We start from the raw sequence: 22,833 nt of genomic DNA, 5'->3' as shown, positions 1-22,833 counted from the left end.
ATTTAGTGATATGCTGAACTTAACCCCAAATATCCAAAATATTATCTTTTCAACGTGTGATCAATATAAACAATTGTTAGTGAGACTTCACATTATTTTTTGGTAGAAAGTCTTTGAAATGCTGTGTGTATTTTCACATCCAGCACATCTCAAACAGACCAGGTTTCAAGTGCTCAGTGGTGGCGTGTGGCTGGATGGTCACTGCATGGGCCAGTGCCAGGCGATCATTCCGAGCCGTGTGGCTGGTGATGGCGTCTGGGCAGTAGCTTCAGTGCAATGGGATTTCTATGTATCATCTGGTAGCAGGAGGGCTGCTGTCCTCGGTTTATGGCTTTCTCTGTCCATTGCCCTGGGGCAAAACTCAAAGAAGGAACGCAGAAAGCAGGAGAAAGTAAGAAGAGAGAATGGCCAGCTTTAGATGGGGAAGAAGAAAGTTTATGGCTTTGCCAGAAAACCCGGGAAAATTGAAAATAATGGCACCAAATTTCTGACCGACTTAGGTGATGGTTCAGAGGTCAGAGGTCTGGGCGACCCTGGTTACACAATGAGGAAGTCTAAGCCTAGGACTTCCACCAGTCATCAGCTCTGTGAACTAGCTGGTAGCCTAGTAACCGACATTCCTCTCATTCAGAGCCTGGAGGTGTCAAGAGAGGGAGAGCAGGTCAATGGAGGAAGCCACCTCATTTTCTTGCCAGAGTTGCAGGTTCAGAGTCAGAGGGGTTGGCACTGGCTCCTCTCTGAGCCTATGAAGGCTGAGACCTGTCTTCCCACTGAAACTTACTAGTTAGTCCTGGTTACACCAACCCCCTCTCAGGTGCTCGGATGTCCTTCTATTTGCCCACTTCTCTACTTTGCATCAAAATTTTAAACGTAGCTTTGCCCTCAATTAACCAACTCTTATCCATCTATGACTCTGTTTATCCAGACGTAGGCCACAGGGACGTGCTAAGTGTTGGAATTACTGATTTTTTAAAAAAATCAGATTTTTGTATTTCTAACCACATGCTCATCTTGGTTAAGCCTTAGCATCGGAGGCCTTTGGGGCTCCTTCTTCGATGGATAAATGAAAAAGATTCGTAATTGACATGATTTTTATGTTGGCAGACTTTACCGAAATGCTGAAAACTTTTGTTCCCGTGATTGGTTTAGTCACAGCCTGGAGTTTATACCACTAATTGGATCGGCATGTATTTTCTCTATGAATGGTATTTAACTCAGACTCTGTCCAAATGTATTCATATCTTCCTCAAACAATCACAGAAGACCTACTATGATCTTCAGGGTAGCAGTTGAATGAAAAGCAGATTCTGTGTGTGTTTGAGGAATGGAAGGAGTGTGGGATGGCTAAGGCCGTTGTGGAAGAAATCAGGGCTGTTCGGAGCTCTCAGGCCTGCCAGGCGAGGCTGAGCCTGGAAAAGGCTTCGAGGAGCATCATACGGCCTCGTTGTGTTTGGAGATTCAGGGTCAGATCACCTGGGTTCAAATTCACATTTCACCCCTTCGTAGTCATGTGACCTTGGGAAAGTTATTGGACATTTCATGCTTCAGTTTCCTCCTTTATAAAATGAGGAAACCAATAATTATCTCTATTTCTATGGGTTGTTGTGTCTATTAAAGAAGTGCCTGCAAAGTATTTTGTTTCATGTCAGGTACATAACAAGCCTACAGTCAATGAAAGCTATAATAATAATAATTGTTAATAGGCTTATCTGAGCTGGGACCTCAAAAATGAACGGGTGTGAGCTTTACATAGTTAAGGGAGGGTGTTCCAGGTGAAGGGCACCCTGACTTCCAAGCTCAGATCTGAGAGAATGTGGAATGCTACGGGAACTGAAGGGTCGGGTAGGTGGTGGTGCAGGGATCATGGCAAAAGATAAGTCTCTCGAGGTAGGCAGCATCCCAGTGAGGGGGGTAGGAAGAATCCACTGGGGGGTAGGCTAGCTAGAACGTGGGGGCAGCTGTGTTCTTGAGAGCTGAGCCTGTTTACAAATCTTAGGCTCTGAACCCAACTTGAAACGTACAGGTGAGTGGAGTCCCAACAACCGATGCTTTGTATGTGTTCACATGAGTTCCAGGAGAGTTGCAGATGTCTGAGATGAAAGGTTTTGGCAGGGAGCTTCGTGGAAAATATTTTGAAAATATCAACACAGAGAAAAATTTGTAACAACTCGACAGAAAGCCATTCCCCTGGTGGGCAAGAAATATCAAGGTTTGGGTTTAGGCCTTGGACGGTGCACTGAACGTCTGGAAACCAAGTTCTCTCTGGATCCTTGGAAAGAGGTTTTGAAATGGGTCCTTGGGAATTGCGCCTTCCTGGCGCGCGCGCGTGTGTGTGTGTGTGTGTGTGTGTCTCGCATGCATGCACACAGAAGTATGGACGGATAGACGCCTTGTGTCTGTGTTTCAGGAGGAAATGGGACGTCTGGTCACTTCCCTTCTAACATGCGGTCCGTGTTACTCTGAGGTGCTTGTAATCCTGGAGAGGAATGTGTTCTCTGTGGTGCAAGGTTCTGGGAGGATGCACTGCTCCTTTCCCATGCGAAGACCTGATGGGCTCCTGGCGGGAGCCACACAGTAGGACCCCACCGTCTGCACAGTCTGCACCCTTTATATGGGTTTATTTATTGTGGATATTTCATATACATGGAATCATATGACATGTAACCTTTTATGTCTGGCCTCTTTCACTTAGCAGAATGTCTCAGAGGTTCATCTACTTTGCCACGTACATCAATACTCTTTATCCCTTTTCATGGCTGAATAATAGCCCTTTGTTTGAGTGGACCACCGTCTGTTTATCATTCACCTGCTGGTGGACATTCTGCAACTGTGTCAAAAGTGCTCCCTTTGCAACATAGTGCAGATGGGTCACTTGTCCGAGGGGCTCAGAACAGCGTGAAGGTGACTAAATCTCTAGTCCTGGTCAAGGAGAGAGCGTGCTGGCCAGGGAGGGCCACCAAGAAAGCAGTTGTACCAAATCCAAAAAGCAAGTGGAACATGGACACAGCCACGTCCTTTCCCTCTCCACCCCGGCGGCTCCGCATGGAGAAGTGAGCTCCGCGATGACTTGCGCAAGGTCACATTCCTCTTTTCCCCGGAGCCCGGCCGTATTATGAAAACCTTTCTCAACCCAGCACTGCAATCACCACCCGTCAGTCTGTGTCGAGATTAAGTTGAAGTAATTGCCATCCCTGGAGTATTTAAATGATAGTGTTTTGGGGCCCATTTAGGACAGAAATGATAAAGCCCATGCCATAAACAAGGCCCCTGGAATTCAAACAGGTGCAGCATGTAAATGATGAGGCTCCCAGGGCCCCCCTAAGCCCATCCTGACTCCTTCCCCAGAGCTTTCCTCTCAGCAGGAAGATGACTTGATATCACACACATGATAAAAACAACTGTGTTTGTATGTTTTCCTGCTAGCTCACCTTAGAAAATAGTTAGATGCCCCATCCCCATAGTTTATTATGTAAAAGGAAATCCAATTTGAACCCTACTGTCTGCTCATTGTTCTGTAAACCCAAAACTTCTCTGAAAAATAGTCTATTAATTTTTTAAAAAGGAATCTAAAATCAGTCACTAGCAGGGGCGTACAAGGACTTTCTAGAATCGCAGAATGTGACACACTGCAACTCATTCTGTCCAGTCTCACCATCGAATAGAAGGGGAAACATCGTCTGCCCACCCACTGTTACCTTTGTCATCCAGATAGCCACCATTTCTTCCCTGGTCCACACCTTGTCCTCTCACTCCCTCCATCTGCTCCTCCCTCCCTCAGCGTTCTCCTTCACACTGCCATCTAAGGGATCTTTCTCAACCGCAAATCTGATCATGTGGGGGGGGGGGAGCCATTCCACAGCTCCCCATTGCTGCTACGATAATGCCCGGTACCCTCAGCATGGCTCACCGGCCCAGGATGACCTCCCCACTCTTTCCCTGGTCCACTGTGACCCTCTCCATATCCTTTGTGAGTGCATTGGCCTGTTAGTCAGTTTTGCGATAAACCTATCACCTGCCTTTTTCACATCACTGAATCCTGTCTTAGAAGAGATACACAAGAGGCAGGTGGCTCTTGAGTCTGGTTCCCTTGATCCCTAACTCAGACCTCATCCCTTTGCAGTGGTTCTCAACCTTCCTAATGCCGAGACCCTTTAATACAGTTCCTCATGTTGTGGTGACCCCCAATTTCATTGTTACAAATTGAACATAATTAAAGCATAGTGATTAATCACAAAAACAATATGTAATTATATGTGTTTTCCGATGGTCTTAGGTGACCCCTGTGAAAGGGTCGTTCAACCCCCAAAGGGGTCTCGACCCACAGGTTGAGAAACTGCTGCTTTAGAGGGTTTAAAACAGTCATTTGAGGAAGCAAAGTGTCTCCGGGGCTGTTGGTTCGAGGGCCATGCTTTGTCCTAGGTTCTTATTCTTGGCATCTGAGAATTGGGTTTACCAGTGCCAGATCGCATGATAGAAAGCTGCCTCTACCCTTTTACTTATTTTTGTAAAAAGACTTTAAAATACTATGGTTAGACAAATTCTAAAACCTTGGGTGACATATAGATCTATATGCTGACTGTTTCTGCCTGTTTGATAGTGAGAAGTCAAAGCCACTAAAGCCCAGTGAACTTCTCCATCACGGAGTATGTGTTGGTGTGTGTGTGCGTGGAAAAGACACCGGTAGGAATGTCTCATAGCCTCCGAGAGAAATCTCTTTGCCCCGTGACTTCTGGTCTCTGCAGATAAAACCAGGGTGCACACAAAACCACATTAAGACTTGGTCACTTAATCTTTCTATTCGGGAAAGATGTGCCTCTTTTCATGAAGCTATTCTTTAAATTTAGTGTCAGTCTTCACAGTGAATTCAAGAGAAGTGAATGGAACTTTAATCATTTATCTTATTTGGGAAATAACCAGTGATCTGGCAGATTCTCCCAATGACCTTCATTTTATTTGGTGCCCTCCCTCGTGTCTCTAGGTGGGTTGTGTTTGCAAAGAGGCCAAAACACCTGTGATGGCTCCCCTACCCGTGCCTTTTGTCATTCGCACTGATATTCCCAAACTGCCCTTTTGTGCAGAGTTTAGCATTTCAGGTATCACGTTTGACCCGTCCTCTGGTTGTGCTGCCAACCACCAGCTCAGAATGCAGTGCCAGGAACCCCACTGCATGGCAGTGCCTGTGTGAATGAGTGCTTTAGTGCATCTTGTTTTCATTCTTATAAAAAACAAGCCGATCTCGGAAGAAAATGAGTGTATTGTTAATACGTGTCATAAGCAGCCCTTGTCTCATAATAATCATAGCCAAGAGTTAATGTAGTATCTGCCGCATTTTAGTCACTTCGTATATTTATCTTACTCTAGCAACAACCTCCTTAAGTGGGGACTTTTATTATTACCATTTTACAGGCGAGGAAACTAATTCTTAAAGCACCTAAGTAACTTTCCAAAGATCACACAGCTACTAAGGTAGTGACAAGATTTAAAAAAGAGAGAGAAATCCCATAGGCAGCTCGGAAACAGCAAAACATCGGTGTCGGCTGCAGGTTTGTGGTATGAACGGGATGACTGTGTGTTTCATGACGAAGGGAAAAAATGAGAAGACTGAACGTGCTGGCATATATTATTGAAGAGGGCATTCCCAGGGCAGGCATGGCTGGAGGTGACATTAGTTTAGTCCCTGAAAACTGAACTTTCCTATAAGACGTGAGAATGGTTTTCATGTTTGCATATGCAAAATGGAGATGCTCTCCTGGAAGTGTTTGTGCAGAAGATGGGGTGTGTCCTAGATTCATGCTGCCACTGGTTTCCTGCCATTAGGTTTCCGCAGCAGACAAAAAACACACCACTCCAAACTGAAGCATACAAGCTATTATATATTTTCATAATATAGAACTTTAAAGTATAGTAATCAACAGTGGCAAAATATTTCTGTCTTTGACATTAGTTTTTTTGTGAGATCCAACCTGTAATTGAGACCAGAGAAAACAGTATGGAAAAACGAATCCACAAGAACAGGATAAAAATACCATGAACAGCAAAATATGTCTGAGTATTTAAAACCGTATAGAAAAAAATAAATTAGATGAACAATTGTGTAAATATAAATTAAAAAAGATGACATTCTTAATAAATAAAGTTTACTATTTACATTTTTTATATATTGCTAAAAGACTTAACTTAGATCCATAAAAACACATGAACAGGAAAAAAAAATAAAACCCAAAATAGGAGCAGCAAATTTATGCGCGTGAGGTACAGAAAAAGGATTGGAATCGTGTTTTGGTTCCGGTGTTTAGATTTTTTTTTCCTTTTTCATAGTAGGCCAGTAGAATTCTCATGAGAATAGATTTTTAAGCACTTCGATGGAGAATTATTTTTTTGGTAGTTTCCAGAAGGTGCCAAACAGATTTTCAACATCATCATGATTAGAAATACCCATAATAATTATAACAATAATAAAAAGATATAATATGGTACATAAATATGGAAGAGCAGTTTGTAATATGAATACATTTTCTCTAGACGAGATCACAGTTTTATTTTGTAAATATTACATTTAAGTATATATATACACACATATATGTACAACTATATATACATGTGCATATATATGTAAATTTATATTTATATATAATATCTTTATATAGATAGGTATCTGTGGACAGGTTATTGATTATAGAGACCCCGAAAAGCAACTCAGTAATTGTTCCAAGTCCTCCTCGCTGACTGCTGGTGTCTAGTTTGAGAAGCCCCGAAGGGTTTGCACTCAGAAAGCCAGGTCTTCTAACCAAACGCTGGGGAAGAAGAGCCTTGAGGGCCTCCCTTCCTCTATAGAGTAGGAAATGGCCTGGGAGTATCGGAGAGGAAGCAGTACACTGGCTTTTACTTTGCAGGAAGTAATTGGCTTTGAATCAAATGATAGAACTTGTCAAGGCCAGGATAAGGGGGGAAAGTCCAATTTACCTAAGGATGAAATATTCCCTAACACAAGCCTCCCTCTTCACACAAACTCCGGCTTTATCCCCTGGAGTATCAAACGCCCACTCACTGTCGTCCCTGAAAGGCCCGTGGGCCCCCACCTCTCTTGAGGGAGCCCATGGATTGTGTGTGTAGCCTTGGCTCTCAGATCGCTATGGCCCGAGTAGAACCTCAGGGCCTCCCAATCCCCCGGCCTCTCATGGTGAGGTAGGTTAAGTAGTATTATCCCCATTTTGCAGCTGGAGAAACTGAGGCAAATGGAGAGGCGAATTGATGACTTGTTCAAGATCACTAAGCAAACTGCTTGCTGCCTGGAGTCAAGATGTCTAGGTTCTTATTCTAGGGACATAATTCCTGTGTGGCTATTCAACATTTCCTTTATGGATCCAACAGTGGGTAGGAATTTGGCAAAATGTGAATGGGTTTAAAAAGAACAGGCTCTCATTTCATTGAGCTTTTATGTGTGTTGTTTGCTGGGTTTATTTTGTTTTGTTTCTCAGAAACCGTGGGGATTACCTGTTGGGTTAGGTAGCAGAGTGTAGCCCAGTGGACTGTGCAGTGTAGTCCTAAGTGCAGAAAGCCCAATGCTACTGGTCGGGACACACGTTTTATAGTGTGAGAAGCACGACACAATATGTCCCCTTAATATCTGGTAAAACCAATTGCCAGCCCTCTCACTCCCTATGAACACACATTGCCACCAAAGAGATCAATCGCCTCCCAAACAACAACTCCACATCAAGGGGGAAGTTGCCCGATTTCCTGGATCTAGCACAACATACAGAAAATAGCAGGGTTATACATCCCACTCTATGCCTCCTGTAGGGAAATCTTTATGCTTGTGTCTACCTACTCAGTCTGTAGAAAAAAACAAATTTCTTTAGGAAGCACAAAAATAGTTGTGTGTTTTTTAAAAAAAATCTTATTTTTAATCATGCATATGTATTTCCTTTTAATCTCCTTGTCTTCTATTAATTTCTATCTGTACAGTTTTGTCACCATCAATTTCTATTCTGCACTTGAAGTAGTTCCAGAAAAAAAATCACACCACCCAAAACCTCAAAACTGATCACTTGAAAATATGATTTCCTTTCTTTCTTCCCTCCTTCCTTTCCTTCCTTCTCTCTAACACAGGTAAGACCTATAACAAATGGACAGTTGCAACCAAGTTAACTCACACCTGGAAGGGAGGTAGCTGAAATCTGTCTCAAAGAATAATTTTCCACAAACAGCATTTACGCGTTGGCCAGGTGGGACTGAGACCAAGAGCACTGTCTAGGCAGCGACGCAACCGGCTGCAGCCAGGAGCAGCAGCTGACACCCTCCATCCTCAAAGCCCTGCTCTGCATGAACACTGGTCTCTCCCATCCATCACACCCATCAGCCACCGAAACAGGCTTCTCAAGGACAGTCTTCCCCTAAGAGGTGGTTGGCACCGAATCTGGGGTGGGGGTGACAATGGGGGTGGGGTAATGCAAGTCCTCTGGGTAGGCAGGCAGGGTTGTGGCTTGATAAGGCTTCCCAAGAGAGGGCTTGGAGAGCTGGCTACCTCATCTCCTTCCTTGCTGCTAATAGGCTAATCCTTCTGTAGACACAGGACCCCCAAGTGCTGACAGACAACAGGGCTTCCTCCTGGGAGTACTCCCTTTACCTAAACAGGAGATGATGGGAAAATGAGACGACGATGATGAGTTTATTCCCAGAAAGAAAATGAAACTGGGTGTCAGTGCACTGCATGAATAGAGCAGACCCAACTCCACCAAGGTGGGAGGAGGGCCTATTGGTTACACCTCCCTTGTGGACACGAGGCCGGCCACCAATCCAGTAGCCTCTCTTGCCCAATGGCCTTGGCAAAAGGGAATTTGCGAGTGACAGGTTTGAATGATGGTAAGGAGACCGGGTGGAAGTTTGCTCAGAGGGCTCGACTCCATCTGGAGACAGAAGGCAGCCTTCAGGAAACTCTACTCAGCTGGAGAAGGTGGGGACAGACAAGGGGAAGAGGGAAAGGAAGAAAGAGGATGGGGGTCCATTTAAGGGAAGCTGGTAAGGTCCATTCGTCATGTTGTCTTGGGGTCTCCAAGGCTTTTTGCATTACTTACTGGTGTCATAAAGCATCGGGGAGGGCTAACAAAGTTATTTTTCTTAGTTCATATCTTCAACCCAATACCTCATGGGGTGATAACTCAGAGCAAGAGCGGGGCCTCGAGCGTTGGGAAGAGCTCTTAGGCACTGGAGAGGGGTACAGAGCGGGATGAAGTCTTCTGTTATAATTGTTATTTTGCTAATAACTGGCCCTGGTAATTATAGAAAAAAATGTCCTGAATGAAAATAGGAGTTTGTAAGGAAGAAACAGAAAGGATTTGAGCCTGGCCTTAACAACGGTGGCAGCCTCTTCACTCTGGAACTCCGTCTCAGAGTTGGTAATGTAGTGCGAACCACACAAAATTCTAAGCACTGTATCCTTATTTGTGGGCACCTGTGCAAAAAGCACCTTGATATATTTTTTTTTAATATCACAGACCACAGATGATGGCCAATAAATGTCTTTTCAAGCATCCTTGATCAGCAGGCAATTGCTGTTGGGAGTGATAAAGGAGCTTTCTGAAGCTCTTGCTGGTCCTCATGGGAGGAAGCGCTGTAACTAACAATGCCTGCCTCAGAAGCAGGAATGTGTGGCTCAGCGCACATGCCTGGCATGTTCCACTCCCATGCTAGACTGTGGTTTTGTTGGTTGTCTTCTCTAAACTTGAGAGGACTTGATTTATAACAATCTTTATGGGCTATGTCTAATTTAGACCTTCCCATCGCCTCACTTTCTCAGTTCCAGGTGTCAGAAATTATGTCAAGCTTAACCATTCTCTCCACCTTCTTCTGTATTCATCTCTCCTCATATTCCTCAAAAGGAGTGGATGGAAACTGGCTGAAAAGAGGCAAAGAGGGCCCCAAAGGGGGAGGGGGGGGCTCCTACGGGGGTCTGACTGACTTACTCTGCACTTTTGGAGGTGGAATGTGGGAGAGACGGAAGGGTTGCCCACCCCCAGGTGTGGACGGGAGCACTGGCAGATGGAAGACTATGGGAAACATCATGACCATTCTGGGTTGCTGGGGACCGAGGCTGGCGCCCTTGGACTTCCCTCTGGTGGCCCCTGGAACACAGTTGAGACTGATCACATCCAAGATGATGCTCAAGGCCACCTCGAGGTCTTCAGGACCAAAACCCGCTGTAGCCTGGACGGGCAGGAAGGCTCGGTGAAGGAGCATAACTCAAGAGTCCTTACAACTCTAACAGTCCCCGGATGACTCTAGCATCACAGAAACATAACACTGTTCCACTTGATTATAAAACCTAACACTGGCTTAGACATTCTGCACTCTCGCTGAGGGTTCCCACTCCCTTCCAGGGTGAGAAGCCCACCCACAGAGGACCACGCTTCTCTCCATGGGAGGCCAAGGAGGGGTTTCTCTTGCAGGAGGACTAGGGAGTGAGGAGCTATGGGGAAATGTGGGTCACGTTTAAGGCAGACTGTTTGGTTGTGTGGGGTTTTTCCTAACCTAGTCCTATCATCTTGGGTTACTCAATGTATAGGATAGAGCAGCAGGAAAAGTAGCAGCAAATGTGGTCCCAAGGCAAGATTTGGGGAATGGATGGGTTCCGGAGGGATATTATGACCTCATGCCTCAAGCAGGGGGCTCTTATAATACCTTGACATTGCAATCTTAAGCCATTTCCAGCTTGGCCTTAAACCCTGGAGTTGGGGTAAGTCCCCCATGGCAGCGGGAAAAATTGGGGGGCTTCGTACACTTTGGATTCTTTCTCCCTGGGCCCTACTTTCCTAGAAGGTAGGTGATCAGAGACCATTTCACTTTCGATCCCAAAGGACTGTACCACTGCGCACGCCCTACATATTCCAGGCCTCAGGGTGTGAACTATCTTGGCATCTCAATACTCGGCCTTAGCAGTTTCTGCAACTCTTTCTCCCAAGGACAGTGTTGGCTGGGAGCTTGGGAAAGGAAAGATTGACTTTGTTCCAGTCTCTCTCTGCTCAGTCTCCAAAACTGCCCTCACACAGATGTTTGTATGGGTGTGTATGCATGCATGTGTACTAACCACAGATGTGCACATTCCTGGGCACAGAGCATGTTTCTCGCTGCGGTCATGTGACAAATGGTTAGAGTTTTAGGAGGCTCTGGGACTGCATGCTGTGCATGTGATCCATCTAAGACTGTGGGGTGGGATTCCATGCCATTACTTAACATGGCGAGACTTGCTTCGTGCGCCCCCACTATGAGTCCTTCCTGGGTGAAATTAAAGGCAGACCGGTTGGATGCTAAGGATCCCTGGTGTGGAGAGGCCATTCCGTGGAGCAGCTCACTGTGAAATCAATACCAAAGGGATGCGGGTCCTGGCGCTGGGAATTCTTAACTCCTTGTCCTTCCTTAGCCGTGGCTGTATCCCCGGAGGTCTTTCCGGCTGTGTTCTCGGGCCTGGGGGTCCCGACAAGCACAGTCACCTTGTAGGTCACAGGACATAGGGAAGGGAGTGACCTGCGGAGAGAAAGAGAGGGGAGGTGAACCAGGTGTTTGGGTCTCAAGGAATACTTTTCAGAGAGGCAGCTCAGGGGACAATCGCTGGATTGGGGGGATAGCAGATTCAAGTTTGAGTCCTGACTTTGCTTCCTTCTAGCCCTATGATAGCTTGTATCAAGATCACCAACGTTGTTATCCTAGCAGCTTTCCTTTCCGGTGGCATTTACCATGGGTCAGGCAATGTGCAAAATACTTTGCAAATACGGAAACATCAAATCCTTTGACAACTCTGTAAGACAGATACAAAAACAGTCACCATTTCACAGGTGGAGAAACGAAGGCTCAGAAATGGGCAGGCATCCCCCCAAAGTAATAAATGGCAAATCTTGCATTTCCAGTAGGACGAGCCACCTCTCCTTCACCCTCAGGTGCGTAGCTGTAGAAGTGATATGATGAGACTGACTTGCACTATGACCTTTTGGGCTGAATGAAACCGTGGGTGAAGAATTGTAATGCACTGTCCCAGAGCTGTTCAGAGAACTGTGAAATGGAATATCTGGTAGGACTGTCGAGGTGATTGGTGAGATGAAGGACGGGAGAGAGTCTTTTAAGAAAACACAGCTCTCTGCACGGATTGGGCATTTCCATTTTGGGAGGCAAGGATGCAAGCCACAAAAGCTCCTCTCAGCAAGTCCAGAGCCAGGGCACCTGAGATCCTGTTGGGGACATTTCACATAGAGATTTTGCATAACATTTGGTTGAAGGGCCTAGGGAACAGATTTTAGCAAAAGAAAAGTGAGAGGCATACAATGATTTACTGTATGTAGATATTATAGAACCTGAGGAAAAGAAGAAATAATGATTCGAAAAAATTTTTAAAAAGAAACAGTGAGAGGCCCTAGTGTCAGTTCCCGCGCCATCCCCTCACGTGCTCTGTGACCTTGGGCCGCCTTCCTTTCTAGAAACAGAGACAGAGCCCAGCCGAGCGAACGTCTTCCCCATGCAGCCAGCGATCTGTCTTTCCTAAGAGCACCGTGCAGCCCCTGCCTGAGCCCAAGCTGGGCTAGCACGAGCCAAGTGGATTTCACCTCATTGCATCATGACATTCACATCGCACTTTCCCCAGAGGGTCCCCCATCTGCGCAGATGGATTTAGTGACCTCATTCGCCTCCTGCCTGGGCAGGGTCTCCAAGTGCTCACAGAGCCTCAGAGAGCTGTGACTCTCTAGCTTGTGGACTCATTCTGTGTAGCTAACTCTTTTCTCTCTGCCTCTTGGCCCATCCTCCCTCCCTTCCTCCAAACCTCTCTCCATGTCCAAATGTAAGGATGAGCAGGAAGATTGAGGTATCAGCCCCAGCAGCTCTGTCATCTAACAGTGTGACCTGGGGCATGTGACAATTTCTCTGCATCTTAGGTAACTCATTCATTAAATGGAAACAGTGAAAGCATACGTGTCCCTGAGGCTGTGGTGAGGGATGAGTGAAGTAAGTGACAAAAACCACCTACCACACAGTGCTTGACATATGCTCAGAGTTCAACCATATACCTATTTATGCACATATATAGCTTTCCTCCTCCCTCTCACTTGGTGAGTCAGGAGCCGTGTCTGTCCTGTTCATTCTTGTTTTCCAAGGCCTAATCCATAGAACGAGGGAGTGTATGCTCACTTCTTCTCCCTGACTCCTCCTCTGCACCCATAGCCAGCGTACCTGTTTCCCTAGTCAACTGACACCCGCAGGTGCTTGGCGCTGGGGGGGCCTTCTCACAGCTGCCTCTCCATGCAGTGTCTTTCTGCTCACAACTCCCTGCTGTTCCCTGCTTTTCTCCCAACCTCCATGCCCTCATGCAGGCTGTGCCTTCCAATCTAGAATATCCTCCCACAACCGCTTCGCCTCCAGGAGAAGCAAGAGTGTTAGAATGGGAAAAGACAAAGAAAAACCCTCTAGTCCAAGTGAGGAAACTGAGGCAGAGCCAAGACCAAGTCTAACTGACGGTGAGTGGGGAGAGTTCCATCGTGGGAGCTCAGAGGCCTGGGTGGGCACCCTCAGACCCCATTCTTGCTGAGCCATTTGGGGAAAAGCCCTTCACTGCCATAACCCTGAGTTTCTACATCTGTAAGAGTGCGATTAAAAAAGCACCATATTTCACATGGTTGTGAGGATCAAACAAGAAGAAATATGCAAAAGCCCCAGCACATGGCCTAACACTCAGGAGATGCTTAATGCTAAATACACGTGTGCTGACTCAGATTTCCCACCAGCTCCAATTTCACCGTCTGTGACACCTTTCCTGCCTATTGCCCCCCGTCTCCCGCCTCCCAGACTTGGGCAGCCTCTTTGTCCTCAACTCACCCATCCCTTTATCTGTCCCCTTCTGGTGCCCTTGCCCACATCCTAACGTTACAATGATCCAGTTACCTCTAATGTCTCCTGCACAATTCTCTCCATAACTCTTGCCCATCGGGCACTACGACCCACGAGGGACCGTTTCAGTCTGGTTTCTCTCTCATGCATCCTGCCTCACCTCACACAAGCAAAAACTCAACAGGTACTATCTCTTCAACTAAGACTCAAAGTCCTTACCACGAGGTCAAGGCCTTGCAGGACTTGCTCTCCAACACTTCTTACACCTCACCTGTCCCCCTTCTTCCCCACACTCCTGCGGCTTGTTTATTTATGGACTGGTTCCTCAAATCCTCTGAGTGCTTTCCCACTTCTAAGTCTTTAGCCATTAATGGCCCTCCACCCTGCTCTCTCCCCTGGCAGCTCATTCACTCTGCAGGTCTCATCTCCCCCCCTCACTACCCTGACCAATGGCACCCTGACCTCCATCCCATCTCCCAGCACCCTGTCTCCATGCTCCTTGTTACTGAAGCACTTCTCACTTGTACGCCAGCTCAGTCGAGGCAGGGATCATGTCTGCTTTGAACTGAGTCTTTATATAGAGAGATCAGGTGTTCTGTGAACCCAGGTATGGAGGGACAGAGGGATGCACGGATAAATATCTAGGCAGCACACGGGCCAGGCAGCCTCTGCTCTTGCCCTCGCTGTCTGGGTGCCCTTCCCTATCTTACGTTAAGATTGGATGTTAATGGTCTGGACCTTTCTGTCTCTCTGAAAGTCCTCAGTCTGAGAAAGACAGAAGGCAACTCCTGGGCAGAAAGTACCTAGGGATGCACATTCTGCACACGCTCCTTGCGTGCTCCCCGTCCTGCCACCCCCAGTTCCACCAGCTTCTCCTCGGCCATCGGGTTCCAGGACCCTGCCTCCAGCTGGTTTCTCAGGCCGGTCTGGTCACCCTGGCTCTGTGGGTGTGAGTGACCGTTCTCTCTCCTCCCGGGTCAGCCCAGGCCGTTTCAGCATTTTCCCAAAGAAATGTGTCTGGCACCTAAGGAAGGAACCCCACACAGAACACAGCCGAGTCTAGAAGGTCTGCTCTCAGGGGCAGGTCTGCAGACAGGCAGCTCCTCGTCTCCACCACATGCTGAGGTGCGGCTGCGTTTACTGAGCCCTCCAAGGAGTTTGGGAGCAGACAAGCCCAGCTTGGGGTGGGCCCTGCATGGCTTTGGAGAGTCCTTGGCACCCTGTGGACTCCCCCCGCCATCTGTAAGATGAGGGTCTTCATAAACACCTCGCAAGATTCTGGAAAGGAGTAATGAAATAACGTTGCCTCCAAACTAGCTTGCAGGTGCCTAGTGCAGACGCCCAGTGCCTTGTCCCCTCTTCCTGCACTTTGCACTCCTCTGTGAGAACTGCCTGTCCTGAGCTCTCTCTGCACAAGTGCCCTCCTGATCAAGAGCCTACACCTGGGAAGAGAAGAGAGGCGATGGCCAGTCCCCCACCCTCCCAGGTGCTCCTGAGCCTGACCTGGATGAGACTGGGGAAGCCCATGTGTGCAGGTCCACAGCAGTGAACACTTTACACACATGCACACGCACACATGCATGAAAGCACATGCACATACACGCATGCACACACATTCGTACAGTTTCATAGCAGTGACCACCACTTTACACACACACACACACACACACACGTGGGTGCACACACACATGCACGTTAGCATTTCCTGAGGGCCTTCCACTTGCAGATGATTGCCACATGCTAGCATGCGGACCCCACACCACCTCATGAGGCTGTCATTATTAGCTGCCCATCTTACAGATGAGAAAATAGAAGCCTCAGAATGTTTACAACAAAACACAGCCGCCCTGGGCTTCACAGCCCATCGATTAGTAGATGATGCGGATTCCAAACCCACTCAAACACTGAGTTTTCAGCGAGTGAGTCAGGGCGAGGTGCCTGCCTCACCACGTGGCCATCGACTACTGCTTTGCCAGATAGACAATAGCCCCTTCTCCCTTACATGTCTGGCCCTCAGTCAACACAATGTGCACTACTGCACTCACCCTTCCCAACAGCCCTACTAAGGCAGCTATTCTGACCATCCCTGTCCTACAGCGCGGAGGAAACTCAGATGCCAAGAGGTGAATCACTGGCTGGCAGGCAGCCTGGGTTCTGCATCCCTGTTTGTAACCATTCCTCCCTCCTGTCCCCCAAATGGCAGGCAGAGTGGGAGTCAGGGTCCCCTTTTCAGAGGAAGAAACTGGGGCATCCCGAGTCTCATCCTGATAAAGTCAGTGCTCAGCAGAAACCCTAGGCCCCTGCCTCCCCCAGTAGCTGCCCGCCTTCTCCCCCACATGGCCTCCTAAGAAAGCCTACCACGCAAGGCACAAGCCCTGCAGTGGCCAGTTTACATCTGGGACACCTAGTGCCGTGTGGATAGGCTGCCCCATAAATGCTGGGCCGCCCACTCTGGCGTTCTGTCAACAAGCCCAGGTCAATGACTAAAGGCCAGGATTCTCTCCTTTTTCCCTCTGGGCTGAGGATGTCGCTCAGGCACAGGGGTTTCTTCCTCTGGGTGAGCTGCCTGGGCCGACACCTCCACCCACGTGTGTGAGCGGCTCAGGGATGCAGGCTGAGAAAATGTACCACAAGGCCCTGGCCGCAGGTCTCCTCTGAGGCTGGGAGACAGGCAGGGGCTGGATTTGGACGGAGACTCCGCAGGGAGGTCCCCAGTAGCAAGTGTGCAGTCAGAGGAGTGAGAGGCACCCGGGACTGAAGGTCAGATAGCCCTGTCTGTCCACCGCCCACTGTGGGACTTGGGCAGGTCACGTGGCCACTCTGGGCGTCAGGGCATTCATAGTGTTGATGGAAAGATTTAAGGAGACCAAGGAGACTATGGGGGGATGTTGAGTCTGAGGACTCCCCTGCAAGCTCCTTGGGGGTAGTAGCATGATTCGTGCCTGGTGGAGGCACACAGCATCAGAGGGTGGTTTCAATGTGAATAAGTGGAGGATAAAATGGAGGAAAAGTGTGGTAAAGCAGAGAAAAGCACCAGCCTAGACCCAAAGGAGACATGGGTTTGATTTCTCACCCTTTTACTGACTAAGTGTATGTTATCAAACAAGCAACTTCCCGTCTGGGGGCGTTCAGAGGTCACAGCAGTCCTGCCACACAGGATTTTGGATAAAGTATAAAATTCAGGTAAAGCATTTAGCATAGTGCAGGGCATGCACTATGTGCTCGATGATGATGGCAATGGTGATCTTGGTATTGGTGGTAGTGTTGATGATGTGGTGATAATGGTAGTGATGATAGTATTGACAATGGTTATGATGATACTAACTTTTCAGGATGGAAAAGCTAAAGTGAGTGTCTAATTCATCCACATGAAAAAGACCTACACCCCAGATGAAGAAATCATAGCGTTCCAGAAGCTAGTGATTTTTGGACGGGGGGGATTAGTCTAATCTGTTTAGCCATATGCCTGTTATCCTTACAAACCTTCCAAGCTAGGCACATCCGTCACCTCTTCCAGGAAGCCTTCTAGAACCTTCTAGGCTGATTCAGTGTTTAAAATCATTGACTACCCCCATGGCTCTCTGGATAAAACTCAAATTCCCTGCTTGGCCTATATCAGTCTTGCCCATCCCTCTAGGCTCATGTCTTGCCCATTCCCTGCTTGCCCTGTGCTCCCACCACATGCAAGGAACCATACTTCCCTTCGTGCTCTCTCCTACGTCTGGGTTTTTGCACAGACCATGCCCTTGGCCAGAAGCCCCCTTCTCTCTCATCTTTGTGTCTGGTCATCCCCCTACTTTTCTGAACTGGGGAAGACCTCCTGCACCTTTCCTGTCTGCTCTGGTGTTGCCCTCTCTGGAAGCTTTCTGATTCCCCTCACCTGCGGTGTCTCCATGAGCAGGGACGATACTCTCAGTGCCCACCACAAGTTCACAAGACGCGAGCTCAGCATGGCTGAGTCCCAGTCCGTCTTGCTCATGGCCTAGCCCAGTGTTATCACACAGCATCAGAACCTGGGGTTCATCAGGAATCAAATCAAATGCATGCTCTTGCCCTCCTGGAGTTTTCATTCTAGCAGCAAGAAGGGCAGGGGTTACCAGATAATCAATAATGCATACGTTTTATAGTACGTGCCAACGTGCTAAGTGTCACGGAAGGAAAAAGGAGTGGAAGCCAAGGCAATTGGGTGTGGGAGTGCCAGGGGTGATAAAAGGTGGGTGGCCAGGGCGGGGCTCCTTGAGAACATGGCACTCAGGCAAAAAGACCTGCAGGAGGTGTGGGGGAGTCATGAGGAGGAATGGAGAAGAAGGTTCTCAGCCAAAGGAACAACCATGCAGGAGGCCATGTAGAATATACTGAGACATGAATCTAATCCAAATATCAAGAAATAAAAAGCTGGGGTGAACCAGCCTGCCCAAGGGCACAGAGCTAAGTGCAGCCTGGGACTGCACCCCCCTTCCCAGGCATCTCCTAGAGTCAGTCTCGCAGTTGCCTGAAACATGACCAGGATGGTGGTCCCAGGCCACCACACCTTAGGCAGCCTGGGTGTACCGATACAATAAGGTGATTCCCCCTCTGTTATGGCTCCACGTGTGGTTACTTAGAATGACTGCAATTATGAAGGAATACTTGTTGCTGTTGTTATGAGGGGAAACTGCTGAAGCAACCGCTCTGGAAATCTGCTCTGTATTGGAGACTTTAGGCTCCACCAGGAAAATAATACACTGACACGCTGGGAAGCTGAGTCCCGCCCCTTCCTGTCTGCCTCGCGCTGCAGACAGGTGTTTGGGTGAGAAACTGGTCACCCCTGTCAGACCGAGTTTCCTGCACTGTCTTGCTCTTGTCTGTCAGCAGGGCCCAGGTCACACAAGGCAGATGTGGGAAACAGCTGGTGTCTGCAGAGACAAACAAGGGAGGAAGGATGGAGGGAGCAGACAGACATCCTTCTGGGCCAAGTGACTGGGAGGCCCCAGCCCTGGGGACTGGGGAGAGGGTTAGGTGGAGAGTTGGCAAGAAGGAAGTCTGGGAGAAGGTACTGAGCACTGAACCCTGAGCCCGAAGTTCATACCCTGGACTCAGTCCAGGAGGACTGAGAAGCAAGAAGCCCACCCACCAGGGAAGGGCAAGTGCAAGCCCAGAGCAGCGAGAGGTCCAGAGGCAGGGCTGTGTGGTGAGGAGTCACTGGGGTCGCATCTCAGCTGTACCACTTCCTGGCTGCATGGCCTAACCTCCTAAGCCTGAGCTGCATTATCTGTGAAACGAGGACACAAAGGCAACACCTACAACGGGCTACTGTGCCGACAAAATGAATTGACACATGTGAAAGCAGTTAGCGCCATGCTTGGCAAATAGCAAGCTTTCGACAAATAGCAGCTACATTATTTGTTTGTAGTCGGGAAAGGCGAAATCCTAATAAGTTCTGTCACCTCGTACAGATGATCCCACCTCTCTGAGCCTCAGCTGTCTATGTGGTTGAGTGGTCCTGGGGTCTAAGGATGGTATTATGCACAGAGATTCCAACCCATGGCCAAGACATACGTGTACTCAATTAATGGCATTGCTGTACTTGGAAAGGTGCAGGAAGCAAGTCTGCCCACTCCACGAGTTTCTGAGTGCCAGTCTGGGTGCTTAGTCAGGGAATGTCCCCTGATATGTGTCCGGGGCCAAGAGTTCAGGTGGGACCACCAGGTAAGGGTAGGGAGGGGAGGAGAGGAAGGAATCTGGCCCCTCTCCTGCTCTCGGAGGCTTCCTGCTGTGGAAACTGGAGACAGAAAGCAGGAAGTTTTTCCACTCGGGGAAACTCCTGTCTGGGGCGTCAGGGATGACTGGCAAGGCTGGGAGCCTCCGCTACTCCCCACCCGGTCTTTGCTGCTGGGAAAAGTGGCTTCCACCTTGCCAAGGGGAGGGGTCCCACACCCAAGGTTCCTTGGCAGTCTGGGTTGACAGTGAACTGTCTGCAACTGGAATGGAGAAGGTCATGCCCGGGTGCTCTGAGGACACGGCCCTATCCCCACCTGCTTTCCTCTTTGGAGACTCAGCCCATGCGGGAGAAAGCTGGGCTTGTGAGTCAGACAGAACTGGGTTGGAATGGGAGCCTCGGCGCTCATGGCCAAGTGAACTCAAGCGAGTCCCGCAGGTACTTGGAGCCAAAACTGGTTCACCTGTGCGACGGGGCGAATAGCACCCTGCCGGGCTGAAATGAGGGTTAAAGAAGGTGACGGAGGACAAGTGTCTGACTGTGTCTGGCATATTCGGCAGCTCATTTAGGGGTATTTTATCTTCTTATATATTTTCTCCACCTCTCATTTCTAGAAGCCAGTTTATTGCAGGGAGTAGATGGGTGTTTACAAGAGAAAGTAGAAAGTTTTCAAGAAGTTGGAGTTTATGTAGAAGTCAAACTGAGAGAGGAAGAATGACTTTAATTCGGGACCCCTGTCTTCTCCAGAAGAAACACCTCCAGGAATCTCGCATCTGAAGAAAGTTCCAATCTCTTCCTAACAGCTGATCACTAAGTTTGAGCCGTGTGCACAGTAAGAGAGGCCTCCAGGCTACAATCCACACATCACACACAGTTCTCACAGCCTGCCCCAACCTGTGCACCCTCACCCGGACACTCCCAGTCCAGGTCTCAACACAAACATCACCTCCCCAGGGAGATGCTGACGGGCACACTGTTCGCCGTGAGGTCCCATACCTCTCCTTCACTGCCTCACCCACCAGGTGATTAAATGCCTGTCGTGTTCCTCACTGCCTCATGTCTCCTGGCCTTCACAGGCTGTGAGCTTCGCAAGGGAGGCGTGTGCAGGGCGCGGGCCATGCTGGTTCCCAGGTGCACAATGAAATTGCATCTCCCTGCAGGAAGGAAGCCTGGCCACCTGCATTCCAGAGCCTTGGCTAACAGGAAGGACAGTTTAAAGTGGGAGAAGGGAGCCTTTTTAACACACCAAAAGCCACAATTAATGTATAACATGGGTGGGAAAGGAAGAAAGAACGAGTAGATCAAATGACATCTGAGATCAGGTGATTTTTCAGCTCAGATTGTAGATGAGTATAAAATAGAGATTGTTTCCTATTGTCTCAATGATCACAAGAATAATTCTCAACTCAGTGGCCCAGGTGGACCACCGTTCTCCCAGCTCTTGGCTGGGCCCAAACTCTGGTCCCAGCTCTGGCCAGGAGGAAGGTGGGCATGGCCACCCTCTGTGAGTGATTGATACATACTTCAGCCCAATGTTTCAGTTTTACTATGAACACTTGAATCACTCCTGCTGCTCAAAGGAAGAGAATCACAACCAAGACTATTGTACAGGTGTGAACAGCAAGAGAGGTTATGATGCTTGACGGCCATGACGGACCTTGTTGGGAATGTCCCGTCTTCTCTCTTCCCCTCGACCTCAGCCATCACCCCAGAAGGGCATGTTCTCTGCAGGACTTCTCATGGCATTCTCTGTCTCTTACGCCATTTCCCTGGTCACCACCCTTACTCCTTCCCCTCAACCCTCAAAATGCAGCATCGAATGTGAGCCTCCTGCAGAGCCTTCTCCACCTCTAGCCTGAGCCTCCACAACACCCTGTCCTTCCCTTTAAAAGTATGTATTACACTTTCACTTGTCAAAGCTTTCAGGGTAAGGGACCACATCTGCAAAAATCATCCATGAGCCTCCAAACCTCGCTCAGGGTCCAAGCACATTGACATTAGTTCCACTACTGGCTAAAAGGATAAAAAAACACAAGACGATATGATACAATACAATACAGCTTGTAGGCAAGCGCTGGCACAACCAGAACAATGGGTTGTCCAACAGGTAGGGGTCATCCTGGCCCAGTAAGCTGGGCTGCTGGGGAGGAGGGTACTGCCTACCTTTTTGGTCTTCACCGTGGACGTGCAGCAGTCCCCACCGTCGTAGTTGCAGAAGGCTCTGTTGTTGATGGCATCACAGTAATTGTCTCCCATGAAGGGCTATAGGAGGAGAGAGGCAGGAAGGAAAGGTGCCTTGTTAGCATCCTAAAGCAAGGGTGGGGGTGGCAGGCACAGGTCTGTAATCATTTAGCTGTCTCTCATCTTCTCCCAAACCGCTTCCTGGCTTCAGATCTCAACACCCCCTTGGACAAGTCAACACTTCTACATGTATAAAGAGTCTTATGTAGCCAAGTTTTTCCCAATTAAAGTATGGTTGCCCTGGGAGACACACTCCTGTATGTCTTACATCTTCCTAAAGAAGGGGGCTCATTTTACTTGAAGAAATGATAAGCCAAGTTGAGTCCCCTTGCCCCACTTTTACTGGTAGGAGGTAATTTAAAAACAATTTATAATAAAATATATGCAAATATATTACGAAACTGAGTGTGAACTGCCTGAAGAGCCACTCTCTAACTGGCCAATCTCAACATGGAGAGGGGCTATGGGAGAAAGGTCCATGAGACCTTTTGAGTAGAGTCGAAGGAGTTGGCCTAATCAGAGAACTTCATGAAGGTGTCCCTGAGGAAAGGACCTTTTGGCTGAGATTGGGAGATGAGTGGGAGTTAATCAGATAGGGATGGAGAAGGGAGAATTTCCAGATAAAGGGGCATGTGCAAAGATCTGCTACTTAGAGCTTTCTCCCGTCTAGTATTTCTCATGCTGCTACTTCCAACAATGGAAGCAATTCATTCTTCAAGATCCAGCTCCAACATGATCCCTCTAAAATGCCTTCCCTGACACCCCCAAGATGTTCTGCCCTCCTGTGGTTTCCTGTCTGCTTCCTTTACTGTTCTGTGAGTTCCTTATGGACAGGAGTGTGTGTCATCCATTGGTATTGCCCCTATTTCCCAGCAAAATGCCTGGAAATTTGAGCAAAACTTTTGTATGTGTTCCTTGAGTGTTCACTTAGTAAAATGATGGACGATGGAGGCACACACATGGCTGAATGGATGCATGGATAGATGGAGGGCAAAAAGACTCCACAGGTGAACCAGGGAGCACAG

The 22,833-nt window shown here is 48.3% G+C and overlaps 1 protein-coding gene across 1 annotated transcript in view; it reads right to left on the bottom strand.

Moving 5' to 3' along the window:
- Positions 1-5,907: 5,907 nt before the first annotated feature.
- PAPPA (pappalysin 1) overlaps positions 5,908-22,833 on the bottom strand; it is a 222,900-nt gene continuing 205,974 nt past the window's right edge. The window contains exons 21-22 of the mRNA XM_070430787.1: positions 21,731-21,829; positions 5,908-11,523 (exon numbers count right to left, since the gene is read on the bottom strand). Coding sequence (XP_070286888.1) covers positions 11,416-11,523; positions 21,731-21,829 — 207 coding nt within the window. The 3' untranslated portion in view covers positions 5,908-11,415. The remainder of the gene's footprint in view (positions 11,524-21,730; positions 21,830-22,833) is intronic.

Source organism: Myotis yumanensis, unplaced genomic scaffold, assembly GCF_028538775.1.
Source record: "Myotis yumanensis isolate MYYU_CA2020_CCGP unplaced genomic scaffold, mMyoYum1.0.hap1 SCAF_12, whole genome shotgun sequence".
NCBI classification, from domain to species: domain Eukaryota; kingdom Metazoa; phylum Chordata; class Mammalia; order Chiroptera; family Vespertilionidae; genus Myotis; species Myotis yumanensis.
The sequence above is the reverse complement of the archived record's forward strand: the minus strand, read 5'-3'. Positions and strand labels throughout refer to the sequence as shown.